This window comes from Podarcis muralis, chromosome 16 (genome assembly GCF_964188315.1).
Source record: "Podarcis muralis chromosome 16, rPodMur119.hap1.1, whole genome shotgun sequence".
Classification (NCBI taxonomy): Eukaryota; Metazoa; Chordata; class Lepidosauria; order Squamata; family Lacertidae; genus Podarcis; species Podarcis muralis.
The window spans coordinates 22363001-22383046 of NC_135670.1; the positions used below are offsets into that span (position 1 = coordinate 22363001).

The 20046-nt window shown below is 47.0% G+C and overlaps 1 protein-coding gene across 2 annotated transcripts in view; it reads right to left on the reverse strand.

Moving 5' to 3' along the window:
- GCN1 (GCN1 activator of EIF2AK4) overlaps positions 1 to 20046 on the reverse strand; it is a 75932-nt gene that overhangs the window by 39282 nt on the left and 16604 nt on the right. For both annotated transcript variants that reach the window (XM_028709264.2, XM_028709263.2), the window contains exons 11-30: positions 19410 to 19538; positions 18514 to 18564; positions 17839 to 17937; positions 17540 to 17713; positions 17283 to 17435; positions 16082 to 16174; positions 15025 to 15100; positions 14510 to 14669; positions 13148 to 13337; positions 11822 to 11946; positions 10453 to 10631; positions 9499 to 9592; positions 8194 to 8307; positions 5307 to 5505; positions 4758 to 4913; positions 4062 to 4243; positions 2975 to 3055; positions 1313 to 1456; positions 845 to 972; positions 297 to 486 (exon numbers count right to left, since the gene is read on the reverse strand). In XM_028709264.2, the coding sequence (XP_028565097.2) occupies positions 297 to 486; positions 845 to 972; positions 1313 to 1456; positions 2975 to 3055; positions 4062 to 4243; positions 4758 to 4913; positions 5307 to 5505; positions 8194 to 8307; positions 9499 to 9592; positions 10453 to 10631; positions 11822 to 11946; positions 13148 to 13337; positions 14510 to 14669; positions 15025 to 15100; positions 16082 to 16174; positions 17283 to 17435; positions 17540 to 17713; positions 17839 to 17937; positions 18514 to 18564; positions 19410 to 19538 (2717 nt within the window). The remainder of the gene's footprint in view (positions 1 to 296; positions 487 to 844; positions 973 to 1312; positions 1457 to 2974; positions 3056 to 4061; positions 4244 to 4757; positions 4914 to 5306; positions 5506 to 8193; positions 8308 to 9498; positions 9593 to 10452; positions 10632 to 11821; positions 11947 to 13147; positions 13338 to 14509; positions 14670 to 15024; positions 15101 to 16081; positions 16175 to 17282; positions 17436 to 17539; positions 17714 to 17838; positions 17938 to 18513; positions 18565 to 19409; positions 19539 to 20046) is intronic.

A 20046-nucleotide genomic window follows, 5' to 3' on the forward strand; every position in this document is an offset into this window, starting at 1 on the left:
GGACCTAATGGTCAGGGGTCTCTTTACCTTTACTATTCAGTTGGGAGCTGCCCAGAGTGGCTAGGGGAACCCAGCCAGATGGGCAGGAAATAAACAAACAAACAAACATTGCTGCCAGGTGAAAGCACACAAGGATAGTACACAGGAATGTAGTTTGGGAGGAGGAGAGGTATGGCCTAGGGAGTGTCCCGAGGACTGGGGACACCTAGTGGTCTCAGTGCCACAGCCCCTAAGCCAGAGGTTCCCCCCAATCTTGCTCTAGACCTCCCCCCAGTCCCTCCTCACGAATGGCTTACATAGAGTTTCTCCTGATAGATCTCCATCAGTTTGGTCATGACGTCCCTCGTCTGGCTTCGATACTGCTCAACGCTCTTGGAAAGGGCCTCTGCGCCAGCCTGGCGCACGGCTTCCTCGTAGTGGATGACATCTTTAATGAGGACCGAACAGATGTCAGGCTGCAACTCCAGACCCATCGACTCCCAAAGCCTGTAAGAGACGAAAACCGAAGGTCATCCTCCAGGTATCAAAGAGCCACCCCTGTCTCGTATCAGGCAGTGACGAGGGGAGTTTTCAGCAGGTAGCGCATTCCACAACCAAGCTGCGACCAGTGAAAAAGCCTGCCTCTGCGTCAAGGTGGGCCAATAATTGTTAGGCCCTGGCAGGACTTAGGAGGGTTCCATTTGTTAGGCAATACTCTGCAGAGGCAGTTTCCTATGTTCATTGGTCAAAGCACTTCCTCAGGTCCTGGCAGAGAAGCATCACCTGACATTTGAGCAATGTGCATCTGGTGCAAAAAAAACCAAACAAACAAGAGCATCTCTTTGGTGGGACAGCAAATTCTCACCTCTGGGCCAGCGTCCTGATTGCTTCTTCCTTGTCGAAATTCACCACCCAGAGACGGCGCAAAAGGTTCATGCCATTCTTCTCATCGCTGTCCGGCGTTGGCAGCACCAACTGCAGCTCCATCAAGCCCTGAAGATCAGAAGAGGACAAGTCAGTAGAAAGCCTTCCTCCCCAGCCCCTTTGTATTCTAAAACTGCCATGAGAAGTGACGTCCCCTTTCCAGGGGTTGCAAACGCATGCATTAAGGCTGTTCAGGTATTACTTTGCAGGCACACGCTTGCAGCAAGATTGGGAGGGGGTGCCGCATTCTGAGAGCCAGGCATGAAGACCCAGAGGGCCACATTAAGGCCCCCAGGCCTGGGATTCCCTAACACAGCTCTACAAACGTATCTTCCTCCAGTGTTGGATGGGAAGCCACTCATCTCCCCACCTCCTCCCCTGTGCTGGCTGGAAAGAGGTCCCAACTGACCCGGAGGGCTGCATCTCGGACATTCATGCACGGGGACTGAAGGGCTTGGAGTAACACGTCCACTTCTTCCTGTTCTGCATAGGCACAGCCGTCCTCTCCACTGCTGCTGGCACACAGGGCGGTCAGGGCATTGGAAGCCAAGACCTGACAAGAGGCAAGAGAGCTTAAAACCAGGCAGCGAAGGAATATAATTGTTGCCATACAAATTCATAGGCACAAAGCCACCAAAGGGGTACAAGAAGAACATTAAAGCACACTCTGAAAGAAATAAAAACTGATTCAACCAACTAAAAACCATGGAACCATCCATACAAACCAAAACAACATCAAAGCAATTCCATCAGATATGAAATTGATATTCCATGAATGGCCGGGTTGCACCCTCAAGGGAAAGCACAAATGTTTTCAGCAGATACCTAAACATAATTTCATTAATGGCACCAAACTGGAAAATCCATGAGTGAATCAATCAATTGCATTCATAAACCATCTGTAATGGTTCTAGGGGTTGCTCGTGCGTAAGCCTGTGCCAACACCTGGCTGGGTTGCCTGAGTGAACCTTTCCTGTCCGGACAGCCACTCACCCGTCGCTGTCTCAATCGCTGGCAGAATCCGTCAGTGGGCGTTTCTTAAACTTCTTCCAGCAAAGAAGTTCTTTGACGCCCAGTCTCCTCCTACTCTCCCTGCGCAGAAGCCTTCTGCGCAAGGAGGGCGTAGGCAGCGGAGGACCCTTCCTCTCCCCGCTGGTCCCCGGCAAGGAGTCATGTGACCACCTCTCTGATTTCCCCATCTGCCCCCCCTTCTCCACTGGAGCTGAGCTGATTCCCTTCCCCAGAAGATGGGCTGCCTCTCCCAATCCCGGGACGCTCTCTGGGATCCCTCTGGAGCTTGCTCTCTCCCTCCGGCACTGATGGCAGTTCCCTGACACCATCTTTCCTCCAAGGAGTTCAAGGTAGCATCCACAGTTCCTCCCCTCTTAATTTTATCCCCACAATAACCCTGTGAGGTAGGTTAGGGCTGAGAGACAGTGAGCCTCATGGCCGAGTGAGGATTTGAACCCTCGTCTCCCAAATCCTTGTCCAGCACTCTAACCACTGTGCCACAACGGCTCACAATGTACTCAGGCACTGCATAACATATTAATACGGGCACTGTACAGAAAACCCGGAAGAGAGTTAACATTAGAAGTATGGGAGCCGAATACAGTGGTGCCCCGCAAGACAAATGCCTTGCAAGACGAAAAACCCGCTAGACGAAAGGGTTTTCCGTTTTTGAGTTGCTTCGCAAGACGATTTTCCCTATGGGCTTGCTTCGCAAGACGAAAACGTCTTGCGAGTGTTGCGATTTTTTCCCGCTCCCCCCCCCCCCGTTTTCTAAGCCGCTAAGCCACTAATAGCCTTTTAGCCGCTAAGCCGCTAAGCCTTTAATAGCCGCTAAGCCGCTAAACCGCTAATAGCGCTAATCTGCTAAGCCGCTAATAGGGTTGCTTCGCAAGACGAAAAAACCGCTAGACGAAGAGACTCGCGGTACGGATTATTTTCATCTTGCGAGGCACCACTGTACAGGTTTAACAGGACCAACAAAGACCAGATAAAAAGAGCTAGGGGGGCTCTGCATCTGGTCTGCGAGCTGTTGCCGTACTAGAATGGGTGGCCAGCTCACCTGTAAGCGTGGAGAGCCTGTCCCGATCACTTTACTCAGGAGCCGCAGCATCTCTGTGCGAGGCAGTAACTCGGGTCCGTTCTGACAGGTGACCGGGGGAAAGAGGGGCAAAAGAGAAACGCAAACACTTGTCATTTAAAAAAAGGCAACTGCCCAACCAACAATGAATAATCATCCTCATCATGCAATGAAGCTGGGGGATTTGGAATGGCACACAGAAGGTGAGCATTCTGTATTTTATGTTCTTAACAAAATTTACATACTAGTCGATTTACTAAGTTGCTGTTATTATTTACATTTACCATATTTTTCCGTCTATAAGACAACCCCATGTATATTTTGGGGGACTCAGATTTAAGAAAATGGGGGAGATGTATCTGTGTGTAAGACGCCCCCTAATTTTTGACATTATTTTTTTGGGGGGGAAACCTAGTCTTACACACAGAAATATACTGTATATGTTGCTTTTTCAAAGCGGCTTACAACAGAACAAAATGTGAATCGATACATCGCTAAAATAGCGGTTGAATACTAAAATGTAACACCCAAATCCAGCAAATACAGTGGTACCTTGGTTCTCAAACGGCTTGGCTCCCAAACGCCGCAAACCCGGAACTGTTCTGGTTTGTGAACGGTTTACGGAAGCCCAACATCTGACGCGGCTTCTGCTTGCCTGCAGGAATCTCCTGCAGCCAATCAGAAGTCGTGCCTTGGTTTTCGAACCGTTTCAGGAGTCGAACCGACTCCCGGAACGGATTAAGTTTGAGAACCAAGGTACCACTGTAACTCTGTTCAGTTGCATTAATGTTACAACTTTTTAAATTCATGTTGAAGTACTTCCTGTTCTTCTATGGCTACAAGCTGTTGTGTGTTGCATCTGGGGTCAGGAGAGGGAGGCGACTCTCAAGACAAAGAGGCAGAGGAGGAGGGATGTGATGAGAAGGAAAGTATCTCAACACTTGCATCAGCTTTGTTTGGATGTGCATTTTCAGCTCCCTTTGAACCTCCTGGGGGGGTAGGGCACATCTGTCTGCCACCAATTAAAATGGCTTTCTGAAAATGATGCAACCCCATGGAAAACACTGACCTCGTCCACCAGCAAACTCTGGCTGCTGGCAGATGATCTCAGCTGAGCATGGACTGTGATTGTCTGCAGAGCCTTGACCAACAGCTCCTCCTTCTCTTCACTGTCGTTGGGAGTCTCCAGCAGCACCATTTTGAGGAGAGGGAAGACTAAGGAAAAGGCTGGGGCCGTTAATGGCACAGGACCTGCAACAGGCAGAAAAGAAGAGGGGAGATACAGACGCAGAAAGACATGCCCATACATGCCAATGTCAGCCATTGACAGAGTAGATCTGCTGAAATCAATGGGCACGGCTGACTTGTTGGGAGTGCAACAGCAGTGATCATTCAGTTCATAACTTAAAGAGTTAATTCTGTTCTCAGTAGAGAGCCAGTATGGTCTAGTGGTTAAGAGCGGTAGACTCGTAATCTGGTGAACCGGGTTCGCTTCCCCGCTCCTCCACATGCAGCTGCTGGGTGACCTTGGGCCAGTCACACTTCTCTGAAGTCTCTCAGCCCCACGCACCTCACAGAGTGTTTGTTGTGGGGGAGGAAGGGAAAGGAGAATGTTAGCCGCTTTGAGACTCCTTCGGGTAGTGATAAAGCGGGATTTCAAATCCAAACTCCTCCTCTTCTTCTTCGAGTCAGCTGCTCGGGGAGGAGCGAGGAGGCACTGCTTAGCAACCAAATCAGGTGGAAAAAATCAGAAGCGGGTCCTCACCTGCCTCTCCCTTGCTCATCCGGACAGGCACAGTGTGCGTGTGCAACAAGGTCACCACTCTGGTCACAGCAGTGGGCAGGTCCTCTTGGCACCAGGATTCGTCCAAAACACACTCAGGCTTTATCATCCTCAAGGTCACGTGACTCACTACAGTACCTGGGGAAAGGGGTGAAGGGAGTTGTAAGTCCAGCACCAAAATTGAGGAGGGGGGGGAGGTACCCTGGCTGGCTACCCCAATCTACGTTTGTTTGTATTTTTGCAGATTTATGCTACAAAAGCTTAACTTATCTGGGTTTTCCCCCATCACAGAGATAGATAGATAGACAGACAGACAGACAGACAGACAGACAGCTACAGATAGATAGACAGACAGACAGACAGACAGCTACAGATATAGATAGATGATAGATAGATAGATAGATAGATAGATAGATAGATAGATAGATAGATGATAGATAGATAGATGATAGAGATAGATGATAGATAGATAGATAGATATAGATAGATAGATGATAGATGATATAAACACACACAAAGCAGAACACTAACCAAAAGTCTTCAACCGATCAGGCATCACACAGGATGCCAAAGAAAGGAAAGGGGTCTTAATCCTTGGAGCCGCCAGAGGGGACTTCAGCAGAGGCAGGAAGAAGCCTATGAGACTGGGGATGTACTGGGAGAGACCAGGGGGGTTCCTCTTTAGAACAGCATCCAGGAGACCCAGCATTGATTCCAGTTCATTGTCAAGCTGCAATAGAACACTGCGGTGGTTACTGGCGAAAGGCAATCTTGAAAGAAGCAGCCACGCTTCGGACTAACACACCCACACACCCATAAGCACAATCCTTTCTCCGTATTTTCTTCCTTTATCAATATTCTCAGCACAGTAAGAGGGGAAAGGGGACTTGCTGACCCAGAAACAGATGGCATGACAATATTGGACCACAGCAGCAGCAGCTGGTGACCAGTGGATATGGTGGGGCAGTTGATCTGCTAATGGGAGATGGAGGGGGTGCTCTTTAGAGAGTCAAGAGGGTCCTCAGAGGCAACAGGTAACAAATTGTTGACATATGCTCTGCTGTGGGCTAGGCTAACCTCTTTTGTGTGATCCAGTCCACGTTATTTTTTTAATTTAATTTAATTTATTAAAACAACAACAACAACCAGCCAGGAAGCAAACATTGCCCTTGAGTGTGGAAATGTGCCAGTTCAGAGGAGAGACCCTATTCTTGCTTGTAATTTCAAGGTCTCTCCCTAGCCCCTCTCATCTCAATGCTGGAGGGGAGAAATCTCATGTGCTCAGATCCTGCTAGTGGGTTTCCCATGTTACCAGAATTTTTATAAAGGTGGTGGTGGGGTTTTGTTTCCAGTTAAACGGGACATTGCACCCCCAGACCACCACCACCCAAATCGACACCATTCCAACTTCATTTTACTCAGGGAAAATATGGCTACCAAAGGGGGGGGGGGACTTGGGAAACTGGTAAAAGACAGCCATAATCCCTGAAACCCGGGATCACGTACACAGCAGCCTCTTACATAAGAGATACAGTGGTGCCCCGCAAGACGAATGCCTCGCAAGACGAAAAACCCGCTAGACGAAAGGGTTTTCCGTTTTTGAGCTGCTTCGCAAGACGATTTTCCCTATGGGCTTGCTTCGCAAGACGAAAACGTCTTGCGAGTCTTGCGATTTCCCCCCCCCCCCCGCTTTCCCCCCTTTTTCTAAGCCGCTAATAGCCTTTTAGCAGCTAAGCCGCTAAGCCTTTAATAGCCGCTAAGCCGCTAATCGGGTTGCTTCGCAAGATGAAAAAACCGCTAGACGAAGAGACTCGCGGAACGGATTCTTTTCGTCTTGCGAGGCACCACTGTAATCACTGGCATCCTGGCAAATGGGTGCCAGACAGGTAGTCATCCTGTGGACAATAGCAAACCATCCAGGGTCTGGGTCAGGACAAAGAAGTGTGATTACCTGAACAGGGAAAAGCAGGAACTTGTAAATACTTCCATTGTTATCACTTGATGAGTGTAAAGTGGAGTGCAAGGGAGGGTTGGGGGCAAGAAAACCCCTCCCCCTTTGTGACATATGTATGATGTATCTGTGATGCATGCATGAAGCTTCACCAAAGGGGTTTGTGGGAAAAGGAGAAGCTTATAAAAGAAGGGGCACCCTTTTGTTCAGGACTTGACATCTTTCCGCAGGGCCTGCAAGACAGAGCTGTTCTACCAAGCCTTTGGTCAGGGCACAGCCTGACTCCCTCCTTTGGCAATCTTCATAGAATCTCTAGCCCAATGGTTGCCATCAATTTGATTTGAATAAATTTTATAATGAATGATTTTAGAATGTTGTACTATTTTATTTTTATTGTTGTTAGCTGCCCTGAGCCCGGCTTCAGCTGGGGAGGGTGGGATATAAATAAATAAAAATTATTATTATTATTATTATTATTATTATTATTCCATGTGGTGGGTGGAAGTCCTGTTGCAACCGTCTTTTGAATAAAGATCAGGCCTACAGGCTGTTGTTTTGCTCCTATATACACTGAGGTCCAAGGGACGTGGGTGGCGCTGTGGGTTAAAGCCTCAGCGACTAGGACTTGCCGATTGAAAGGTCGGCGGTTCGAATCCCCGCGGTGGGGTGCGCTCCCGTCGCTCAGTCCCAGCACCTGCCAACCTAGCAGTTCGAAAGCACCCCCGGGTGCAAGTAGATAAATAGGGACCGCTTACCAGCGGGAAGGTAAACGGCGTTCCGTGTGCGGCTCTGGCTCGCCAGATGCAGCTTGTCACGCTGGCCACGTGACCCGGAAGTGTCTCCGGACAGCGCTGGCCCCCGGCCTCTTGAGTGAGATGGGCGCACAACCCTAGAGTCTGTCAAGACTGGCCTGTACGGGCAGGGGGTACCTTTACCATTTTTTACACTGAGGTCCAGCACTGAGGGCCTTCTGGCGGTTCCCTCGCTGCGAGAAGCCAAGTTACAGGGAACCAGGCAGAGGGCCTTCTCGGTAGTGGCACCTGCCCTGTGGAACGCCCTCCCACCAGATGTCAAGGAGAAGAACAACTACCAGAGTTTTAGAAGACATCTGAAGGCAGCCCTGTTTAGGGAAGCTTCTAATGTTTAACAGACCACTGTATTTTAATACTTTGATGGAAGCCACCCAGGGTGGCTGGGGAGACCCAGCCAGATGGCGGGGTATAAATAAATTATTATTATTATTATTATTATTATTATTATTATTATTATTATTATTATCATTATTATTACTATTACTACTACTACTACTACTATATTCCTGGCTGGTGTCTTTGTTTGACAATGCAAGTGAGCCCAAGGATTTTCCTATAACACCCACAGGTATCTGGCTGGCCACTGTGAGAACACGATGGCCTGATCCAGCAGGCTCCTCTTATGTTCTGAACATTAGGTCCAGCTATAGCTTACCTCTTTCAACTGCTTCCTGGTCTGAGATTCCTTTTCCAGCTGGGCATTCAGCATTTCCTTCTGTTTGCTGGTTAGCTGGATCTCCTCCTTTATCCCCTTCTTCTTCTTAATCTCCTGCAGAAGAGAAAACCATCTTTTTGGTTATAACGGGGAAGCGGGCGGCAGCATTCCCGCCAAAGGAAGCAGCTTCAGCAGTTCAAAGACAACGAACAACATGATGGGAGAGAAAATGAGAGTGAATTGGGAGTTGTGTCCAGAGACAGACAAGCTCAGGACAACAGCAGCAAGAAAGAAAGAAAACACCTAGCTCTAGGCAATCTGACTTAGTTTATCACAGGTTGCTCATCAAACGCTACCCAAAAGGCTCTTGATGCAACTTAAAACTATTCAGTCTTCTTTTCATCTTCGTTTTCTTTCCCCTTCTCTCCCAGAAACTTAGGGAGCTTTACATGGGATGCTTTCCCTGTTATCCCCTGAGAGGTGGCTCTTCAGGCTTGAGAAAAGGCGAGTGTTCCAAAAAAACCCCCTGCAGAACTGAGTGAAGATCTGAAATCCAACTTTCCTCCAGTCCATGTCTGAGTCATTTAGGGCTTTAATAATAATACAGTGGTACCTCGGGTTATGTACTTAATTCGTTCCGGAGGTCCGTTCTTAACCTGAAACTGTTCTTAACCTGAAGCACCACTTTAGCTAATAGGGCCCCCCACTGCCGCTGCACCACCAGAGCACGATTTCTGTTCTCATCCTGAAGCAAAGTTCTTAACCCGAGGTACTACTTCTGGGTTAGCGGAGTCTGTAACCTGAAGCATCTGTAACCTGAAGCGTATGTAACTCGAGGTACCACTGTACAGTCGTACCTTGGTTCTCGAATGTAATCCATTCAATGAGTCCTTTTGACTTACGAAATGTTCGAAAACCAAGGCACAGCTTCCAATTGGCTGCAGGAGCTCCCTGCACTCAAGTAGAAGCTGCGTCAGATGTTCGCCTTCCAAAAAACGTTCAAAAACTGGAACACTTACTTCCAGGTTTTTGGCGTTCGGAAGCCAAAACGTATGAGTACCAAGGCGTTTGAGAACCAAGGTACGACTGTAATATAGAAGAAGAAGAAGAAGAAGAAGAAGAAGAAGAAGAAGCAGCAGCAGCAGCAGCAGCAGCAGCAGCTGCACTTTGGACAGCTTACAGCATATATAAGAACATAATAAAACAACAAACATTAAATGCTAAGGGAGGCAACCAGTACAGTTGCTTTAAAACAGGGCTTATATTAGACCTAAATATGGCATTATCCACCATGCAAGACCTCACCTCCTTCAGCTCCAGTTCAATGATCTGCTCCTTGAAAGAATAAGCTTTGTTTTCTCTCTTCATGTTGGCCTTTTTCAGGCTGTCTTGCTGAGCGCTGAAGACAGCAAAGGAGAGAGAGAGAGAGAGAGAGAGAGAGAGAGAGAGAGAGAGATTAGCACAATCCAGTGAAATCATCTCAGGTTATCAGCTTCAATTACAGCTACCACAAAAGAACAGAAAAAAATTAATATTTGTTATTTATTTAAACAAAAAGTATATACGGTTTAATTGTGATAAAGACCACTCTAAGCATTTTACACAAACTATATATCTCTATATATACGACAGCTAAAAAGAGATTTTAAAATCTTATGGAAATCAACAATAAGGGGAAAAGATTCAGACACATGTAACTTCTACATGTTTGGACAGGCCTGCCTAAACAGAAACATTTTAAGCAGGCACCAAAAAAGTACAGCAAAGGTGCATGCCTGATGTCAATATGCAGGGAGTTCTGAAGTTTAAGCATTGCTACACTAAAAGATTGATTTCTTACAAGTGCAGAACGAGTATCATGTTTCACTTGTAACAGTGCCAGTTCCACAGATCAAAGCGCTTTAGATAGTGGTGGTTTGTTATGCCACACACATTTCAAGGGGACGGGTCATCGCTTAGTGCTGTGTGTACAAAAGGTCCATAGGTTAGTGGCATATATGTATTGATTAAAGAGATTTTTTTTCTCCTAAAAGTGCTTTGGAAACCTGTAATGGGCTGTCAAAAATAAGGAGGGCTGTAGCTCAATGGTAAAACATCTGCTTTGTTAAATTCCTGGTATCTCCAGGTAGGGTTAAGCAAAAGGTTCCCTGTCTGGAACGGGAGAGCCGCTGCCAGTCAGTGTAGACAACACTGAGCTAGATGGACCAATGGCCTGGCTCAGTATAAGGCAGCTTCCTGTATCCAAGTGCTCGTCCTCACCTGTGCAAGATGGACTTGTCATACAGTTCCCCTTCGGGCGTCTTCATGATAGCAAACTCCTCCTGGGTCACAAGACACAGAGCTGGGTTTTCTAGAAAGGCAGAGATGGTGCTGATGACCTGAGGGAGGACTTGGCTGGGAGAGAGGGCAGAGAGCAGACCCACTGCATTCAGGGACGACTGTGAAACAAGGAAGGGGAGGGGAAACAGCCACTTGTCAAGGATTGCAGCACTATCCCAGTAGTGATGTATGGAAGTGAGAGCTGGACCATAAAGAAGGCCAATTGCCGAAGAATCGATGCTTTTGAATTATGGTGCTGGAGGAGACTCTTGAGAGTCCCATGGACTGCAAGAAGATCAAACCTATCCATTCTTAAGGAAATCAGCACTGAGTGCTCACTGGAAGGACAGATCGTGAAGCTGAGGCTCCAATACTTTGGCCACCTCATGAGAAGAGAAGACTCCCTGGAAAAGACCCTGATGTTGGGAAAGATGGAGGGCACAAGGAGAAGGGGACGACAGAGGACGAGATGGTTGGACAGTGTTCTCGAAGCTACCAGCATGAGTTTGACCAAGCTGCGGGAGGCAGTGGAAGACAGGAGTGCCTGGCGTGCTCTGGTCCCGACAAAGAGTCGGACACGACTAAACGACTAAACAACAACAACATAATATTCTCTCAACACTTGGGGCTGATCTGCAGCACTCTTCACTGCATGCACCTGTGGTCTCTGTGTCCTTTTGCAGATGGGAGAGAAGCAGCATCGGCAAGATTTTTCAACCTGCAACCCCCAGGTCTAAAATCTTATCACACTAGGTCCATTAAGAAGCATTTAGGAAGGGAGCACAGATCAGTGATAGAGCATCATCAACTCTGCAGGAGGGAAAGCAACAGGTCCAATCCCTGCCATTTCCAATTAAAATTTATAAACAACAGATCAAAAAGAGACCCTTTGCCTGCACCCCTAGAGAGCCTGTTCAGAGTGGACCAGGTGTGAGGAGAGCCTTGGGCCCCAGACCACATACAGCCCTCTAAACCTCTCTGGCTGGCCCTCTGCACCCACCTTGAGTAGCTTTGCCTGTCTGGAACGTGCCCTTGAACTCAGATTATGCCTCCTGCTGGAGGTGGGGTGGAAAAACTAGCTTACTGTTCTGCCTACCTTCGCCTCTAGCCCCCCCCCCCCCCCATGTAGCCCTTGAAAGGATGCCAAGAAGGGAATGAAGCTTCCGGCCTGGAAAAAGTTCCCCCGCCTCTGGAGAGTTGGCAGTACTGAAATTAAGTGGACCGCAGTTTGTGTTGACTATGGCAGTTTCATCATCTCTCAGCCCAGGATGCCCTTGAAAACCTCTGCAGAAGAATCAAACCCAGTCACCTTATTCATGGGGCTCTGGGTGACAATCCGGTCAAAGATCTTTTCCAGGTACTTGGCGATGAAATCGACAGGGTCCAGTTTCATCTTGATCAGGAGGGCTGTCCAAAGGCCAGACTGCCCTGTTACTGAAAGGGAGATACAAGGAAAGAGGGAGGGAGAGACTTACAAAAGGCACAACAGACCCTGCTTCCGTCACATACCCAACTGGTAAAATATATAATTAAATTTTCTGTTTTACATTTTAAAATACTCATTTTACCATCCTAAAAATATCAAGGATTTCCCTTCTTCTCTTTCCATGGTTTAATTTGCATATCATATATCCCTGCATATTTTTACAAAAACTAAACCATTCAGTATTCCGTTATTGCATCCATCAAAACTTATTTACACTGTTGAATTTACCTTAATGCTGCCAACGTTTTCATGTGTACACAATTTCCCCCCATATATTCAACAAACGTTTACCAATCTTCTCTAAATGTATGTTCTTTTTGGTCTCTTATTCTATATGTTAAGTCTGCAAGCTGCGCATATTCTGTCAGCTTAAGTTGCCATTTTTCTTTAGTTGGGACCTCGCTCGTTTTTCATTTTGGGGCTAACCAAACACGGGCCACAGTAGTAGCATACATAAATAACCTTTTTTGACACCTGGGAATTTCAGTCTGACTTATTCCCAAGGAAAAGGATTCTGGTGTTTGTTTTTTTGGAAAAAAACGCTTAAACTTTTTTCAGTTCATTATGGATTACTTCCCAATACTCTTTTACCCTTTTACAAGTTCACCACATGTGAAAAAACGTTCCCTCCACCTCTTTGCATCTCCAGCACTTACCTGATTCAATCTCATTATACATCTTAGCAAGCCTAAAGGTAAAGAGTAAAGGGGCCCCTGACCATTAGATCCATTTGTGGATGACTCTGGGGTTGTGGAGCTCATCTCGCTTTATTGGCCGAGGGAGCCGGCATACAGCTTCCGGGTCATGTGGCCAGCATGACTAAGCCGCTTCTGGCGAACCAGAGCAGCGCACGGAAATGCCGTTTACCTTCCCGCCGAAACAGTACCTATTTATCTACTTGCACTTTGATGTGCTTTCGAACTGCTAGGTTGGCAGGAGAAGGGACCGAGCAACAGGAGCTCACCCCCTCGCGGGGATTCGAACCGCCAACCTTCTGATCGGCAAGCCCTAGGCTCTGTGGTTCAACCCACAGCACCAGCTGCGTCCCCTCTTAGCAAGCCTACTCAGAGTTAAATACCATCTGTACCATTTTCAAGTAGTTCTCCTTCAAAGAATAACATACTGGGAACTTTCCCCTCTCCTACTCACCTAGGGAAGGGTGATTGCTTACTAGCAACATTTCCAAGGCTAACTTTTCCTTCTCCTCTGGATCGCCCTCCAGCCCTGACACGCAAGAGATCATGCACAGCGTCTCCTGGAGGACACGAGGAGGGATGTAGGTCTTTCCTTGTTCCGACAGCTCTCCTGTCTCAGTGAGCAAGGCCTCGGTGGGCAGTACCTGACAAATCGTGAATATAAATGCACGGATATAAATATAAATGTAAGACAAGTGCTGGAGTGTAGAGAGAACGTCGATCCAAGTCTTGTAGAGTAAAGCACAGCCGAATGCAGCAGGAGTCTGACATCAGGATCAGGCTAAAAGGCCCACCCAGCCCAGGATCCTGTTCTCATAGTGGCTGATCGGATGTCTGTGGGAAGCCTGCGACCCGACCTGAGTGCAACAGAAACACTTTCCCCCTCCTGTAGTCCCCATCAACTGGCAACTCCATTGAAGCTCAAAGTATTGAAGCTCAAACTTGCAAAGAATTTGTAATCCAATTATCTGCTGAGGGTATTACCCAAAATTACTGAGATTGTTTCAGGATTATTTAGCCAAGATCTTTAAAGTCAAATCTAAAATCTAAAACTACTTAATTGTACTTAATGGTGGCTAATGGATCTTTTAGATGTTTTATGTATTTATCAATGTTTTATGGATGGTTTTCTTTTTTTCTCCTTTACAGTCTTGTTGTCTAAATTATCCCAATAAAGGCTGAATGAATAGCGGATGTCTATGGGAAGCCTGCAAACCAGACCTGAATGCAACAAAAACAATCCCCTCTCTTGCACAATATTGCATAGCAAAGCAATAGATGTAAATTTTGCCCCCATAAAGGTAAAAAAGGTAAAGGACCTCTGCACTGTTAAGTCCAGTCAAAGGTGTCTATGGGGTAGGGAGCTCATCTCACTTTCAGGCTGAGGGAGCCGCCATTTGTCCTCAGACAGCTTTCCGGGTCATACATGGCCCGCATGACAAAACCACTTCTGGCGCAACAGAACACCATGATGGAAGCCAGAGTGCAAGGAAACACCATTTACCTTCCTGCCGCAGCAGTACCTATTTATCTACTTGCACTGGTGTGCTTTCGAACTGCTAGGTTGGCAGGAGCTGGGACAGAACAACGGGAGCTCACTCTGTCACGGGGATTCAAACCGCCAACCTTCTGATCAGCAAGCCCAAGAGGCTCAGTGGTTTAGACCACAGCGCCACCCGCGTCCCCATGAAGTACGCTCCCTCCAGCAGTGGAGACAGAACCTAGCCATTGTGGATATTAGCCTTATCCTCCATGAACCTCAGGATGGAGGCCTTTAAAAGGCTGGACCTCGTCCCCAAAGTTGTATGGACTTTACCTTGTGAGAACTGAGCACTACTTTCAGCTCTTCTAAGAGCCCATAAGCCAACTTGAACCCTCTGGGCAAAGACAGGAGCTTCCTCACAGTCTGCTGGGCGAGCTTTCGGACACCCCATGATCGGCTGAGGAGGACTGCAGCCAGGGCTTTGTGATATTGCCTGAAAGCGAGAAAAAAAGGTAGAGGGGAAGGAGAGAGAGACATAAGAGGGAGGAGAGCCATGCACCAGGGACAGAGCATCTGATTTGCATGCAGAAGGTCCCATGTTCAATCTAGGGCTGGGAATGTCCCATCTGGAAACCCAGAGAGGCTGCTGCCAGTCAGTGTACACAGTACTGAGCTAGATGGGCCAATGGTCTGATTCAGTATGGGGAGGAGGCAAGCAGTCAACAACAGTGTGATCATGACCCAAAGCATACCAGCCTTTTGTGCAAAGTTCTGGGGGTGCCCTCAACCTCAGAGGAAGGTTCAAGAGTTTGATGATAAGCAATAGACGGAGACCAAGCTATACGTACTGGACTTTAGCCCCAGGTAGTCGATGCTCATGGTCCAAGAGGAGGCGTTCTGTCAGCTGCAGAACTGTGCACATTGCTGCAAGAGGGGAGGAAAAACACAAAAGGTGTGGAAGCCAGCCTTGTTGCATTCACCATACCTACCCTTGCATGTAAATCACAATCCCACAATAAATAATAATTTATTATTTATACCCCACCCATCTGGCTGGGTTTCCCCAGCCACTCTGGGCGGCTTCCAATAGAATATTAAAATACAATAACCTATTAAACATTAAAAGCTTCCCTAAACAGGGCTGCCTTCAGATGTCTTCTAAAAGTCTGGTAGTTGTTTTTCTCTTTGACATCTGGAGGGAGGGCATTCCACAGGGCGGGTGCCACTACTGAGAAGGCCCTCTGCGTAAAGAGAATCACAGCTTTCCTTTCAAAAAAAGCAACTTAACAGCTACAAAAGTTTTGCCTAAGATATTGTAGGCACGATATTCAAATAATTTAAAAACAAAAAAATTTAAAAAGAGGCACTTTGTTGATTTACATGTATTCTTTTATGGCAGCTTGGTTTTATCGTCATCATAAAGGACTGGATCTTTTGGATCCAATAAGTTTATGAAGAGATTGAGGATTTTTTTGTGATGTTCCAGAATAATACGCTTCATGACAATGTACAACCTTACACGGTGTTTAATTTACTATGATGTTATCAGTATTCCCATATGTTTTCAGTTGATGTTTTCTTGCTAAAGTTCTTAACTAAAAAAGACATCTGATCCCAAAGAACAAAGAAACAAGAGAGGCAGAACTGTGCGTATTAAGCCTTTACCAGCAAAGACCTGGGCAACACAATCCACTGCACAAGTGTACTAAGGAGAGATGCAAAAGTTAGTAGCCCATCTTCCTTGTCCACAAGGCAGACTAACCTGCCTCACTCAGCTTTGCCTACAAGCAGTAGAAGAGGAGAACATACAGTGCCCCAAAGCCCCAAAATACAGAAGCCTGTCCATCTTAGGAAACCCTTTTGCAAAACCTGAGGATGACCTTAAAGCAAAGGCATCCAGCTCACCTTCCTCTGATGCAGACTGCAGGAACTTCTCAGAAGTGAAAATCTGCTTTTTCTCATCCAGAACGAGGGGCCAGAAGCTGCTCAGTTTGTTCTCTGGAGAGGAAAAGAAAGAGATTGTGGCCATGTATATAACAAAAAGAAGAGGAGGCAACCAGCCCTGCAGGCACTGCTTATATAAAGAAAGCTATACCCTATTACAGTGGTGCCTCGCAAGACGAAAACAATCCGTTCCGCGAGTCTCTTCGTCTAGCGTTTTTTTCGTCTTGCGAAGCAACCCTATTAGCGGCTTAGCGCTATTAGCGGCTTAGCGGCTATTAAAGGCTTAGCGGCTAAAAGGCTATTAGTGGCTTAGAAAAGGGGGGGGGAGCGGGAAAAAATCGCAAGACTCGCAAGACGTTTTCGTCTTGCGAAGCAAGGCCATACGAAAATCGTCTTGCGAAGCAACTCAAAAACGGAAAACCCTTTCGTCTAGCGGGTTTTTCGTCTTGCGAGGCATTCGTCTTGCGGGGCACCACTGTATTTACTATATTTATATACCACTTAGCATGCAAGATCCTAAGTGGCTTACTTATAATAAAACTTTATTTTTTCCATTAACACTGTACTATAAGCAAAAATAAAAACACATTGATAAAAAACAAAGGGTTGTATCCAACACTGCACAGTGTTTTGCTTGCATAAGGGGGGGGGGGGGGATTGGTGGTGGGAGGGAGAATGGTCTGAGGCCATTGCAATCCAATGAGCGCCAATGTTGGTGTAGTGGTTAGAGTGTTGGACTAGGACCTAGGAGACCAGGGTTCGAATCCCCACTCATCCATGAAGTTCCCTGGGTGACCTTGGGCCACAGCCACTGCCTCTCAGCCTAACCTACCAACCTCACAGGGTTGTTGTGGGGATTAAATGATGGCAGGGGGGAGAACTGTGTATGCCACCTTGAGCTCCTTGGAGAAAAAGATGGGAGAGAAATGCAACAACTAACTATATAAATCCACACGAGCAGAACGCAGGAAAGTGAACCACTACAATTGTCTCTGAGTAATAATTCTGTACCAGATCTTACAACTGTGAAGACCACAGGGGTGGGTGAGGAAAAAGAGAGACACCTGAATTATGCAGGTGCACTAAGATTGTTCATCTGTACCTATGGTTCCTTCACCCCATCAAAAAGGGAAACTTGTTTCTAAACATCGTGGGACCTTACCTATTTGTGCATCAGCTACCGAGAGCCTACAAATCAGCAAGGCTGCTGCCACGCCTTCCGTCACCAGGGCAACCTGAGTGCTCTGCGCTGCTGCTTTTTCAACCGTTTGCATCAGCAATGGCAGCAAGTCTACTCCCTGCATAAGTACATTGCCTGTGGAAGCAGAAAGAGAAGTCAGGGAGGCCTTTCCCCAAAAACCTGCTAGCGGAAGGGATTGCACAGACACAGGAATGGAACTAAAAGAGGCTCTTTCTTGCCTTTGAAGGATGCCAGCATGCACTGAAGATATGCATGCCTTACAGCGGAAGTGGAGGTTTTAAGGCTGAAGGCTTTCTTGAACCACTCGACCAGCTTCTTGGGCACTTCGGTGGTGAACCGATTACACCAGAGTGCGAGGACAGAGATGGCGTGCACCAAAGTGCCTTCGTGGACTGAGGAGAGAGAAAACGAAAAGAAACTGGGGCAAAGAAAGCAACCTGTCAATCAGCAGTGTGCTTTTCACAATCACGTTCCAATCACTGAAGTCGACAGTGTGCCACAAAATAAGACACCTTACCTTCCTGCTGAAGGAAAGGGATGAAAAGTTCTGTTATAGTTCCGCTTACAACTTGGTTTGAAGGCCCAGAAACTGCATGGTGGCTACAGCTGCCGATCCCTAAAAGCAGAAAAACTCCCTAGGTTAGAGCTACATTTCCTTTTGGCATTTCGAAAGCAGGAAAGAAAAATACTCTGTATCTGCAGGAACATATTGAAAAGTCTTTTCTTTAATTTTCTTTTTCTTTCATTTTCTTTTTGTAGTATGAGATTGTAAATTCTTTGTATGTATAATTTAAATTAATAAAGATTATTTAATTTTTTTTAAAAAGTCTGCTGGATCACACTCATGGCCCATCTTGTCCAACAGCCTGTTTTCACAGTGGCCACCTGGCTGCCTTTGAGAAACCTGCAAGCTGGACCTGAGCACAGGGACACTCTCCCCTCCAGCAACTGGTATTCAGAAGCATTACTGCCTCTGACCACAGAGCCAGAGCATAGAGCTAACAGCCCAACTTGTAGCCTTATTCTCCTCCATGAATTTGTCCAACCCTCTTTCAAAGCCATCCAAGATGGCGGCCATCCATGCCTCCCATGGGAAGAAGTTCTACAGTTTAACTATGCATTGTGTGAATAAGTACTGAATCTTCCAACATTCCACTACAACTGTAAGGCAATCCCAGACGTTTTCCCTTACCTGAGAGGACACTGATTTTCTGTGCCACAACTGTTAGCTTTCCCTCGGCACCTGTCAACAAGAATTGCGGGTTAGCCGTAGACTCAAAGTTCAAAAAGACATAAAACCCAAATTTTAATGCTCTGGCTTAAGCACATCTCAGCTTAATAGGCCAAGATATTAATGAGCTCTGGGTACCAACAGGAAAAAACTTTGCCTCTCCCTTCTTCATGCAAACTAGGGCACAAGCCAAGAAACCTGCTGCATAATCAGCGTCCGATTATGTTTAAACCAGGAAATCTTGGGGGTTGGGGGACACCACCAAAAGTGCCCCATTGGAAGGCTTTCCAGGAACCATGAAGAGGCATGAGGTTCCTGAAGCCAGATGTAGAATGGGAATATGCAACTAAGTCTGCTCCCAGCTCTCCTGACCTTGGCCGTTCCTCAAATCCCACAACCGAGACACCACAAGCAGAGGTTAGGTGCACTGCGAAACAGGGCAGAGGGCGATATCCAACTAAGGCCATATTCACGCCTTCATTTCTGGGAGCTGTAGTTTGTTCTCCTCCCAGAGCCACAATTCCCAGAGTTCCCTGGGAAAGGAGGACTGGTTGTTAAGCCACTCCGGGAATTGCAGCTCTAGGAGTGAAACAGGGGTCCCCCTGGAAACTCTCAGCACCTACAGTTACCAGGATTCTTTGGGAGAAGCCGCGACTGTTTCAAGTGACACCACTACAGTTTAAAGGTATGGTGTGAACTTAGCCTAAGTCATGCGCAGAGCAGCCCCATTCAAATCTATGAACTTAAGTTACCTGCCCGTCAGTTTTGATGGGTCTACTGTGAGTAGGACTAACACTGCTTATCTCCCAGGCAAGGTGCAAGTGACACAAGAAAAGGGAATGATCAGAGCCACTCACCTCCCAAAATGGCAAACAGGTGTCTCCCAAGTGACTCCACTGTTGATGGGTCGCTGCACTGCCGAGCCAAGTTCTTCAATGCTACAATAGCCTCGTCCATCAGCTGAGAACTGTTGGATTTCAACTGACCTATAAAATCGAAACACAAATGCTCAAATCTTTGGAGCTGTATGGAAGCTTACAATTATCTTTACTAACAACTGGGGTTGGGAAGAAGAGATATGGACATGATGACTGCAGCCTAGTTCCCCTCTTTGAAAAACAAACATGCCCCAACTTTTAAATTTTCTCTCCACCTATTAAAAATTGGCCCCTGCCAATCATGAAATGCTTGGGTCACTTACTCAGAGTAATTGTTTCCTTCTCCTTGAAGACTAGCACCTTCTTCTCCCAAAAAGCACCTGCTTGGAATGGCAAACAACCACCAGGCTTCAAGTGCTTCAAACCATTCTCAATTGCTCTCACTATAACAAAGCTCCACTCTCAAAACCAGGCATAGGCAAACTCGGCCCTCCAGATGTTCTGGGACTACAACTCCCATCATCCCTAGATAACAGGACCCACGGTCAGGGATGATGGGAACTGTAGTCTCAAAACATCTGGAGGGCCGAGTTTGCCTATGCCTGCAACAGTACAG